The following is an 11,845-nucleotide window of genomic DNA, read 5'->3' as shown; positions in this document are numbered from 1 at the left end:
ACAGGGTCGGCCTCATCATTGAATTTACGTTGATTGCACTACTGGTGAAAATATATATTTACCATGCACACACTGATAAAAAAAAAATCAATCCAGAGAAAAATGATCACATTTACTAACATAGTAAGTGGCGCCACCTGGTGTTCAGTGTATAGCATTGTGCACATGCACCTTATGGGCTGAGTACTGGTGGTCGCACATGCTTACGGTCGTTTCACACATCCGGCATTTCGCCTGATTACCGGATCCGGCGCACTCCAGTACAATGTAATACAGTATAATGGCATTGTGGCAAGCTCCGGTCACATGCTGTCATGCAACCGGAGCATGTGACCGGGGCTTGCCGCGATGCCATTGTACAGTATTAATACTGTACTGGAGTGTGCCGGATCCGGTAATCCGGCGAAATGCCGGATGTGTGAAGCGGCCCTTCGTCATTCTCCCCGTAGCGCTGCATAGGTATATTCTGTGCGTAGTTTCTGGAGCACATGGCTCAATAATTAAGAAGACTCATCCTGTTGGGAGATGTAAGACTATGTTGTCAGCTGCCAGAGGGGGAAGGAGACTGATTCCAGGAATCCAGCCCCGAGTATCTCAGTATAACTGCACCAAGGGGGTGTACATGAGGGCAAAGTAGTGACACTGACATATAATTGCAAGAATATGTCTACACCACTCGGGTGACATTGATTGTCGACACAGTGGCTCAGTGGTTAGCACTGCAGTCTTGCAGTGCTGGGGTCCTGGGTTCGGATCCCACCAAGGACAACATCTGCAAGGAGTTTGTATGTTCTCACTGTGTTTGTGTGGGCTTCCTCCCACACTTCAAAGACATACAAATAGGGAATTTAGATTGTGAGCCCCAATGGGGACAGCGTTCCTGATGTATGTGAAGCGCTGCGGAATATGTTAGCGCTATATAAAAATAAAGATTTTTAAAGATTTATTGTCTGCAGTGCTCACATGTGCATGTCAACCATGTATTATTTTTTTTTTCCTATATGTTCATGTCAACCAGTCATTGCTGGAGTATGAATAACAAAGACCAACAAGGGACCAGCACATTATGGAAACAGCTGGGTGACCCCTTTAATTTTTTCAGTTACTACCTATATATTAAAACATCCAGAAACGTTGCCTTTTTTCATGTTCTACTAAGACTTTGGAGTTAACTGAGAATCCGTCAGTGAGCTCATTCTAATGGTCCAATGAGACCTCTCAGCTGATTTATGACCACAGAGCACATTAAAGGTAAGTGTTCCGGGAAACAGAGCCTGGAAAAGGAAAATTGCAAAATATTTAATGACACTGAGTGGCAAAAGTGACTTTTAGCCACAAATAAAGGCATTTAAGTAAAAAAAAAAATGTCCTGAGCGATGGCCGACCCTGTTAATAAGTAATTCCAACGTTGCTTGTTTGTATAATCACTTTGCAATTTTAACCATTTAATAAGATGAAATGAACCTCAACTGCTGACTCCTTGGTCACATGATCAGTGTCTCCGCAAGTGAAAAAGTGACAAAAATGTATTAAAAAATGGGGGAAAAAATTCATAGCATCATTACTGAACCAACCCTCGAAACAAAGCTCCTGGGTCAAGTGTACTGCAAAGCTAGTGCTGCAAAAAAAAAAAAAAATAAATAAAAAAAAAAAATAAATATATATATATATATATATATATATATATATATACTGTATATACTAGCTGTACTACCCGGCTTCTCCCGGGTGAATAACTGCTGTTGACAAAATAGAATGTATTAACAAAGATGTATTCTGCACACAAAAACCACAAAACAAATAGAAATGTAATTATAATGTCTGTCTCCCCCTCTGTATATATCTCTCTGTCTCTCTCTCTCTTTGTCTGTCTGTCTCTTTCCCTGTCTGTCTCTGACTCTTTCTCCGTCTGTCTCAATCTCTTTCCCTGACTGTCTATCTATCTCTGTCACTTTCCCCATCTGTCTCTTTCCCTCTCTGTCTCTTTCCCTCTGTCTCTTTCCCTGTGTCTGTCTCTTTGTCTGTCTCTTTCCCTTTATTTTTTTCATTATATATATATATATATATATATATATATATATATATATATATATATATATAAAATGAAAAAAATAATGAAAATATAAAAAAAATAATCATAAAAAATAATTTTAAAAAAGTTATTATTTCTGTCCCACTTGGGATTTTTTTCATCACATTTTACAGGATAATGAATGATGATATTCAAAACAACGCGTTCCCTGAAAATAGAATCAATGGCCAGGAAGAATGGTCCATGGACTATGAAAACCAAGAGGAATGGATCCTAAACTGAGCTCATATCCTCTGCAGCAGTTTGTGTCTCTCTCCACACAGTAGAACCACAAGTCTCAGCACAGCAGGGGGTGAGGTCAGGATTAGCAGCAGTCACATAACGCCGCAGACTACATCTCCCACAATTCCCCGGAGTGTCGTGCGTGTGACGTCATGTCAGGGCGGCGGCGCGCTGCGTTGTGGGAGGGAGCGGGTTCACCATCATGGCGGCTTCCATTTCGGGTTATACGTTCAGTTCCTTGTGTTATCACAGCGCTAACAGCAGCTCTGATCACGTGAGTGGCGGGAGCTCCGGGGCCGAGCACCGCGGCCGGAGGTGGGGAGGGGGCGACGTAGGAGCGCAGAGCTGGGGCCCGGGAGGAAGTGACTGCTCGGGGGGAGGACAGTGAGCAGGGCGGCCCCGGTGCCGGGAAGTCGGGGCTGTCATGTTCTCCAGACATAACAGTGGGGTGATGTCCGGGCAGGCGGAGCCATCTCTGACTGCAGTGTCCTCTGCCAGGAGGGTAGATGAGGGACACGGGTAGGGGGCGCATTCATCTATGTCCTCCGTGACGTGTGTGTGTGTGTGTGTGTGTGTGTGTGTGTGTGTGTGTGTGTGTGTGTGTGACGTCCCCAAGGACGGACGTGTGTGTGTGTGTGTCAGACGTGTGTGTGTGTGTCAGACGTGTGTGTGTGTGTGTCAGACGTGTGTGTGACGTCCCCAAGGACGGACGTGTGTGTGTGTGTGTGTGTCAGACGTGTGTGTGAGACGTCCCCAAGGACGGACGTGTGTGTGTGTGTGTGTGTGTGTGTGTGTGTGTGACGTCCCCAAGGACGGACGTGTGTGTGACGTCCCCAAGGACGGACGTGTGTGTGACGTCCCCAAGGACGGACGTGTGTGTGTGTGACGTCCCCAAGGACGGACGTGTGTGTGTGTGTGACGTCCCCAAGGACGGACGTGTGTGTGTGTGACATCCCCCAAGGACAGACGTGTGTGTGTGTGTGTGTGACGTCCCCAAGGACGGACGTGTGTCAGACGTGTGTGTGTGTGTCAGACGTGTGTGTGTGTGTCAGACGTGTGTGTGTGTGTGTGTCAGACGTGTGTGTGTCAGACGTGTGTGTGACGTCCCCAAGGACGGACGTGTGTGTGTGTGACGTCCCCAAGGACGGACGTGTGTGTGTGTGTGTGTGTCAGACGTGTGTGTGAGACGTCCCCAAGGACGGACGTGTGTGTGTGTGTGTGTGTGTGTGACGTCCCCAAGGACGGACGTGTGTGTGACGTCCCCAAGGACGGACGTGTGTGTGTGTGTGACGTCCCCAAGGACGGACGTGTGTGTGTGTGACATCCCCCAAGGACAGACGTGTGTGTGTGTGTGTGTGACGTCCCCAAGGACGGACGTGTGTGTGTGTGTGACGTCCCCAAGGACGGACGTGTGTGTGTGTGTGTGTGACGTCCCCAAGGACGGACGTGTGTGTGTGTGTGTGTGACGTCCCCAAGGACGGACGTGTGTGTGACGTCCCCAAGGACGGACGTGTGTGTGTGTGACGTCCCCAAGGACGGACGTGTGTGTGTGTGACATCCCCCAAGGACAGACGTGTGTGTGTGTGTGTGTGACGTCCCCAAGGACGGACGTGTGTGTGTGTGTGTGACGTCCCCAAGGACGGACGTGTGTGTGTGTGTGACGTCCCCAAGGACGGACGTGTGTGTGTGTGTGTGTGACGTCCCCAAGGACGGACGTGTGTGTGTGTGTGTGTGTGTGTGACGTCCCCAAGGACGGACGTGTGTGTGTGTGTGTGACGTCCCCAAGGACGGACGTGTGTGTGTGTGTGTGTGTGACGTCCCCAAGGACGGACGTGTGTGTGTGTGTGTGTGTGTGTGTCACGTCCCCAAGGACGGACGTGTGTGTGTGTGTGTGTCACGTCCCCAAGGACGGACGTGTGTGTGTGTGTGTGTGACGTCCCCAAGGACGGACATGTGTGTGTGTGTGACGTCCCCAAGGACGGACGTGTGTGTGTGTGACGTCCCCAAGGACGGACGTGTGTGTGTGTGACGTCCCCAAGGACGGACGTGTGTGTGTGTGACGTCCCCAAGGACGGACGTGTGTGTGACGTCCCCAAGGACGGACGTGTGTGTGACGTCCCCAAGGACGGACGTGTGTGTGACGTCCCCAAGGACGGACGTGTGTGTGACGTCCCCAAGGACGGACGTGTGTGTGACGTCCCCAAGGACGGACGTGTGTGTGACGTCCCCAAGGACGGACGTGTGTGTGTGACGTCCCCAAGGATGGACGTGTGTGTGTGTGTGTGACGTCCCCAAGGATGGACGTGTGTGTGTGTGTGACGTCCCCAAGGACGGACGTGTGTGTGTGTGTGTGTGTGTGTGTGTGTGTGTGTGTGTGTGTGTGTGAGACGTCCCCAAGGACGGGCGTGTGTGTGTGACATCCCCAAGGACGGACGTGTGTGTGTGACGTCCCCAAGGATGGACGTGTGTGTGTGTGTGTGACGTCCCCAAGGACGGACGTGTGTGTGTGTGTGTGTGTGTGTGTGTGTGTGTGTGTGTGACGTCCCCAAGGACGGGCGTGTGTGTGTGTGTGTGTGTGACATCCCCAAGGACGGACGTGTGTGTGTGTGTGTGTGACATCCCCAAGGATGGACGTGTGTGTGTGACGGGCGTGTGTGTGGGACATCCCCAAGGACGGACGTGTGTGTGTGTGTGTGTGTGTGTGTGTGTGTGTGTGTGTGACGTCCCCGAGGACGAGTGTGTGGGACATCCAGGGCTGTGGAGTCGGTAAGCCAAACCTCTGACTCCCTCATACAGGACTCCTGTTTCTGATAAATGTAGTAAAATGGTAACATCCGGCTATTATTCCTTCTTATGATACAATAATGACATGTTTAGAACATAAAATATATTTATTGGATACAAGTTTAGAACACAAAAAACTGTAATAACTTGTAAATATACAATGCACTGTGCAGTAAGTGGGGGGGGGGAATTTTCAACAAAAATGTGGGAATAACATTTGTGCATCCTATGAATTTGTTCTGAGAAATAGAATCACCTCCATCAGATCCTCCTTCATAGAGGAGCTCAAATCTGACCTAATTGTGTTAAGGCTGGAGAACAGTAACTTGGGTTGGTGGCAAAGCGGTGACCACATGGGCAACATCTAACAATTTCAGGGTGTAAAGGAATTGCCTCATGCACAGTCAGTTTTGATGAACAGTTGATCTCTTCTACTTTTTGAGAGCAAGTGAAAAATTTTGCTGAAATCTGAGCAATCTGTTTGCTGTGGGAGTGGAATCTTTTTCCCTGTGGCAGCACTTTGTAGCTTCATGTCATCCAAAAACTTTTCAAAATTAAACTTTCTTTGTCACTCCATTGGGAGACCCAGACAATTGGGTGTATAGCTTCTGCCTCCGGAGGCCACACAAAGTATTACACTTTAAAAAGTGTAACCCCTCCCCTCTGCTATACACCCTCCCGTGCATCACGGGCTCATCAGTTTTTATGCTTTGTGTTGAAGGAGGCACACATGCACACAATGCTCCACATTTTAGTCAGCAGCAGCTGCTGATTATATCGGATGGAAGAAAAGAGGGCCCCTAACAGGGCCCCCGGCATGCTCCCTTCTCACCCCACTGAGTTGGCGGTGTTGTTAAGGTTGAGGTACCCATTGCGGGTACACAGGCAGGAGCCACATGCCGTTTTCCTTCCCCATCCCTTAGGGGCTCTGGGGAAGTGGGATCCTAACCGGTCATCCAGCCACTGGGACCGGGCTCCCTCCGCAGCCCCTGGGGGAAACTGCCGGACAGGAGACGGAGTATCGTCAGGGACATGGCCCTGCATCTACAGGTACTCTGTGTCCCCGTTGGGACGGTGCATGAAGCACCTTGGCCTCAGACGCAGCTGCGACTGCGGTGTGGATTTTTTGTCTGAGACTACCGCGCCGACCGTGCCTGTTTGTCGGCCGCGGTTTTTTACTTTAGTCCCCGGCTTTTGCGGCCTAGTGGGTTAAACTCCCGCCCCTGAGCCTGCCAGTCAGGGAGAAAGGCGGGACAGTCGGTATGATGCCGACAGTGAGGGCTGGAGCACACTTCGCTGTCCTCCGCCCCCCTCACTGATCACTATGGGCCACCAGGTTCCCGCACTTTTGCGGTTCCGCCCACGGCTCTCTCCTCCCCTCGGAACGCCGGCAGCCATTGTTATAATTCTGCCGGTGGAGGGTCTCAGAATCTGCTCCACTGCTCTGGGAGAGGGGGATCCTAACCGGTCGCCATGCACTGGGACCGGGCTCCATCCGCAGCCCCTGGGGGATTCTGACGGACAGGAGACTGGACATCATCAGGGACAGAGCCCTGCATCATAAGGTACTCTGTGTCCCCTGAGGGACGGTGCATGCAGCATCTGTGTTACAAATGCCGCAGCGGTTGCTGAGTGGTTTGTGAGACTGGGACTACCGCGCCGACCGCGCCATGTTTGTCGGCCGCGTTTTTAAATTTAGTCCCCGGCTCTTGCGGCCTAGTACCATATACCCGTTCTCGGGCCTGCCAGTCAGGGGTAACGACGGGACGGCCGACTGGACGTCGGCAGGGAGGGCTGGAGCATACGTTGGTATCCTCCTTCCCCCTCACTGAGCACTGTGGGGCGCCAGTTTTCAGGTGCTGACCCCCCTTGGTGCCACAGTGTATATATATATATGTTTATTTATATGGTATATGATCTCACTGTTCGGCAGCATTATTTGCTTGTGGCTGTATACCCTCACTGATTACTCTGCGGACGACATGCTGTTGTCTGCTCTTAAAGAGTAAGGGTGCCAAGGCACTGGCTTATTTTACAACCTGTACCTCTTGTGCGGCTATATTACAGGCAGGGTCCACATACCCTCATTGTGTACAATGCTTGGCCCCGGGGGCACTCACTCAGCCGCAGCCTCCGGCACTGGTGGGACCCTCGGCCAGGTGGTACCGCCGGTTTCCACTGCACAGATGACAGGGACAGAGTTTGCATGTTGGAATCAGCAAATCTCTGAGTAGCTTTCACATTCCAGGACTCAGTCTATGGACAGGGGGGCTGCTAAGATACTGGAAGCCTTGCAGTCCAGACCGATAACACAGGGCCAGGGAGCTGTGAGTTCATCGCTCCCGGGTCCCTCTGGGTCGGTACAACAAGGGGCTCCTGGGGTAACACCCAGATCCCATGGTGAGAACTCCGTCACGGACCGCGGCCTCTGATAGGCTAAGCGGGCCCGCTGGGAACCTTCCCCGACTTCATCAGGAGTGCGTGTTTCGATCACTCTAACTCCAGAGGGGCCGTCCAGAAGCACAGAACTTTCCGGACAAACGCTTACTAAGCGCCTTATTGACACGCGTTACCCTTTTCCCCCCTGACGTTGTTAAGGGTTGGGCTCAGTGTCACAGGGTGGATTCTCCAGTCGCTATGCTGGCGGCTAGATCCGTAGTATTAGTGGCAGATGTCCATCTCTCACGAATGCCACTGACAGGCAAATAAAGCTTATGATGAAATCCATCTATGAAGCCATAGTCGCATCTTTTGCTCCAGCCTTCGCAGCCGTGAGGGCACTCCAAGCTATCTCAGCTTCTCTGGCTGAGATTATTGCGGTTGCACATACCTCTGCCCCGCAGGTTGTGTCCTTCACTTCTCAGGCGTAGGTTTTTTCGTTCTACGCCATGAACGCCGTTCCTGGGCTCTGCGAGCCGTACAGCGGTAGCATCCACCAATTCGGTGGCAGTCTGCAGGGCCATGTGGCTACGTGAATGGAAGGCAGGCTCTGCTTCCAAGAAGTTCTTAACCGGTTTGCCATTTTCTGGCGACCGTTTGTTTGGCGAGCAATTGGATGAAGTTCCTAGACAGTCCAAGGGAAAGGTCTCGTCCTTGCCCCAGTCCACAGGTTTCGGTCATTTCGGTCCTCAGCAAAGTTCCGTTCCTCCACGTCCAACAGGTCAGAGGAGGGCTAGAGGAACTCTTCTGCATGGCGGTCTAAGTCACAAGGCGGCTTCCTCATGACTTCGGCCTCACCAAGACCGCGTCCTCGGTCGGTGGCAGGCTCTCCCGCTTTTGCGACGCCTGGTGGCCACATGTCCAAGACCGATGGGTGAGAGACATTCTGTCTCACGGTCACAGGATAGAGCTCTGCTCTCGTCCTCCGACTCGTTTCTTCAAAACATCTCCGCCCCCCGAGCGAGCCGATGCACTTTTTCAGGCGGTGAACACTCTGAAGCCTCGATGTCACAAGGAGACTTCCTAGCATCAATTGACATCAAGGATGCTTCTCTCCATGTGCCGATCGCACCCGAGCTTCAACGCTTTCTGCGTTTCGCCATCGGGGACGAACACTTCAGTTCGTGGCACTGCCATTCGGCCTGGCGACAGCCCCACGGGTCTTCACCAAGGTCATGGCAGCAGTGGTGGCGGTCCTACACTCTCAGGGCCACTCGGTGATCACTTACCTAGACGATCTAGTCAAGACACCCTCCTGGGTGGCATGTCAACACAACCTGACCATTGCTCTGGAGACTCTCCAGGGGTTCGGGTGGATCATCAAATTTCCAAGGTCAAAACTGACACCGACCCATTCACTGACTTGCCTTGGGATGGAGTTTCATACTCTCTCAGCGATAGTGAAGCTTCCGCTGCATAGTCAGCGTTCACTACAGACAGGGGTGCAATCTCTCCTTCGGGCCCAGTCACCCCTTGAGGCGCCTCATGCACTTTCTAAGGATGATGGTGGCAGCAAGGGAGGCAGTTCCCTTGCGCAGTTTCGTCTGCGTCCGATTCTATCGGACACCGCAAATGGGACAGGAGGTCGACGTCCCTAGACAAGAACGTCTCTCTTTCCCTTGCAGCAAAACCTCTCTTCAGTGGTGTCTTCTTTCCACTTCCTGGTCGAAGGAAAAATCCTTCCGGCCCCCAGCTGAGGCTGTGGTCACGACGGACGCGAGTCTGTCAGGGTGGGGAGCGGTCTTCCTCCACCTCTCGGCTCAGGGAACCTGGACTCCGACAGAGTCCTCCCTTCAGATCAATGTTCTGGAGATAAGAGCAGTGGATCTAGCCCTAAAGGTGTTCCAGCGGTGGCTGGAGGGCAGGCAGATCCGAATTCAGTCGGACAACGCCACGGCGGTTGCGTACATCAACCACCAGGGCGGCACACGCGCAGTCGTCAAGCCTTCCGAGCAGTTCGGCGGATTCGGCTGTGGGCGGAAGCCACAGCCTCCACCATCTCCGCAGTTCACGTCCCGGGCGTAGAAAACTGGGAAGCAGATTTTCTCAGTCGCCAGGGCATGGACGCAGGGGAATGGTCTCTTCACCCGGACGTGTTCTAGAGATCTGTTGCCGCTGGGGAACGCCGGACGTCGATCTAATGGCGTCTCGGCACAACAACAATGTCCCGGCATTCATGGCTCTGTCCAAGGATCACAGAGCTCTGGCGGCAGACGCGCTAGTTCACGACTGGTCGCAGTTTCGACTGCCTTATGTTTTTCCTCCTCTGGCAATACTGCCCAGAGTGTTACGCAAGATCAGGTCAGACTGTCGCCGCGCCATCCTCGTCGCTCCAGACTGGCCGAGGTGATCGTGGTACCCGGATCTGTGGCACCTCACGGTGGGTCAACCGTGGGCACTCCCAGACCGACCAGACTTGCTGCCTCAAGGGCCATATTTCCTTCGGAATTCTGCGGCTCTAAACCTGACTGTGTGGCCATTGAGTCCTGGCTCCTAGCGTCATCAGTGATATCTCCAGAGGTCATTGCCACCATGAGACAGGCCAGGAAACCAACGTCCGCCAAGATCTATCACAGGACTTGGAGGATCTTCTTATCCTGGTGCTCTGATCAGGGTTTTACTCCCTGGCCGTTTGCCTTGCCCACTTTTCTTTCTTTCCTTCAATCCGGAATGGACAAGGGCTTGTCTCTCGGCTCTCTCAAGGGACAAGTATCGGCGCTTTCCGGTCCCACCTTACAAGCGTCCGTTAACACCCTCGGATCTTAACAGGGTGCTGACGACTCTTCAGAAGCCACTTTTCGAGCCGATGCGGGATCTCTCTATCTCGCCTTTCGCAAAGGGTGGCCTTCCTGGTGGCAGTCACATCACTCAGAAGAGTGTCTCAGCTAGCAGCGCTGTCATGCAAAGCCCCCTTCCTGGTGTTTCACCAGGATAGGGTGGTTCTACGTCCGGTCCCGGACTTTCTCCCTAAGGTATCCCCGTTTCATCTCAATCAGGATATCGTCTTACCCTCTTTGGGTCCGCATCCAGTTCACCAATGTGAAAAGGATTTGCATTTATTAGATCTGGTGAGAGCACTCCGGCTCTACATTTCTCGCACGGCGCCCCTGCGCCGGTCTGATGCGCTCTTGTCCTTATCGCGGGCCAGAGTAAGGGATTTCAGGTTTTCAAGTCAACCTTGGCTCGGTGGATCAAGGAACCGATTCTTGAAGCCTACCATTCTTTTAGGCTTCCGATTCCTGCAGGGCTGAAGGCCCATTCTACCAGAGCCGTCGGTGTCCTGGGCATTGCGACACCAGGCTACGGCTCGGCAGGTGTGTCAGGCGGCTACCTGGTCGAGTCTGCACACTCTCACGAAACACTATCAGGTGCATGCCGATGATTCGGCAGATGCCAGCCTAGGTAGGCGACTCCTTCAGGCGGCAGTTGCCCACCTGTAAGAGGGGGCCGTTTTTCGGCTCTTTTTATCGAGGTATTCTTTTACCCACCCAGGGATTGCTTTTGGACATCCCAATTGTCTGGGTCTCCCAATGGAGCGACAAAGAAGAAGGGAATTTTGTTTACTTACCGTAAATTCCTTTTCTTCTAGCTCCTATTGGGAGACCCAGCACCCGCCCCTGTTCCCTTCGGGCTGTTATTCTTTTGTGTACACATGTTGTTCATGTTGAATTGTTCTTTTGGTTCATGGTTTTCAGTTCTCCGAACATCCTTCGGATTGAATTTACCTTAGACCAATTTATAAGTTTCCTCCTTCCTGCTTTGGCACCAAAACTGATGAGCCCGTGATGCACGGGAGGGTGTATAGCAGAGGGGAGGGGTTACACTTTTTAAAGTGTAATACTTTGTGTGGCCTCCGGAGGCAGAAGCTATACACCCAATTGTCTGGGTCTCCCAATAGGAGCTAGAAGAAAAGGAATTTACGGTAAGTAAACAAAATTCCCTTCTTCTCATCTGATGAGGTTGAAGATACGGGAGCAGTAAGGCTATGTGCGCACAGTGCGTTTTTCCTGGCGTTTTTGCGCGTTTTTCGGGTGCGTTCTTGGCCTCAAAACTGCAGGACTTTGCTTCCCCAGCAAAGTCTGAGTTTTCATTTTTGCTGTCCGCACACATCTGTTTTTTTTTTACCTGCGTTTTTGAGTTAAAAAAAAAAATGGACATGTCAGTTCTTTCCTGCGTTTTTCTGCGTTTTCCCCCCATGCAATGCATTGGAAAAACACAGCAAAACGCAGAGATCAAAAACGCAGCAAAACGCAGCCAAAAAGGCACCAAATCGCGGCAAAAACGCATGTGTTTTTTGATGCGTTTTTT

The 11,845-nt window shown here is 51.8% G+C and overlaps 1 protein-coding gene across 1 annotated transcript in view; it reads left to right on the top strand.

The window, feature by feature from the left end:
* Positions 1–2,475: 2,475 nt before the first annotated feature.
* Positions 2,476–11,845, top strand: part of ABRAXAS2 (abraxas 2, BRISC complex subunit) — a 30,409-nt gene continuing 21,039 nt past the window's right edge. Inside the window, exon 1 of the mRNA XM_075348506.1 lies at positions 2,476–2,588. Coding sequence (XP_075204621.1) covers positions 2,517–2,588 — 72 coding nt within the window. The 5' untranslated portion in view covers positions 2,476–2,516. The remainder of the gene's footprint in view (positions 2,589–11,845) is intronic.

This window comes from Anomaloglossus baeobatrachus, chromosome 5 (genome assembly GCF_048569485.1).
Source record: "Anomaloglossus baeobatrachus isolate aAnoBae1 chromosome 5, aAnoBae1.hap1, whole genome shotgun sequence".
Lineage (NCBI taxonomy): Eukaryota > Metazoa > Chordata > Amphibia > Anura > Aromobatidae > Anomaloglossus > Anomaloglossus baeobatrachus.
This window is presented reverse-complemented; position numbering and strand designations above follow the sequence as displayed.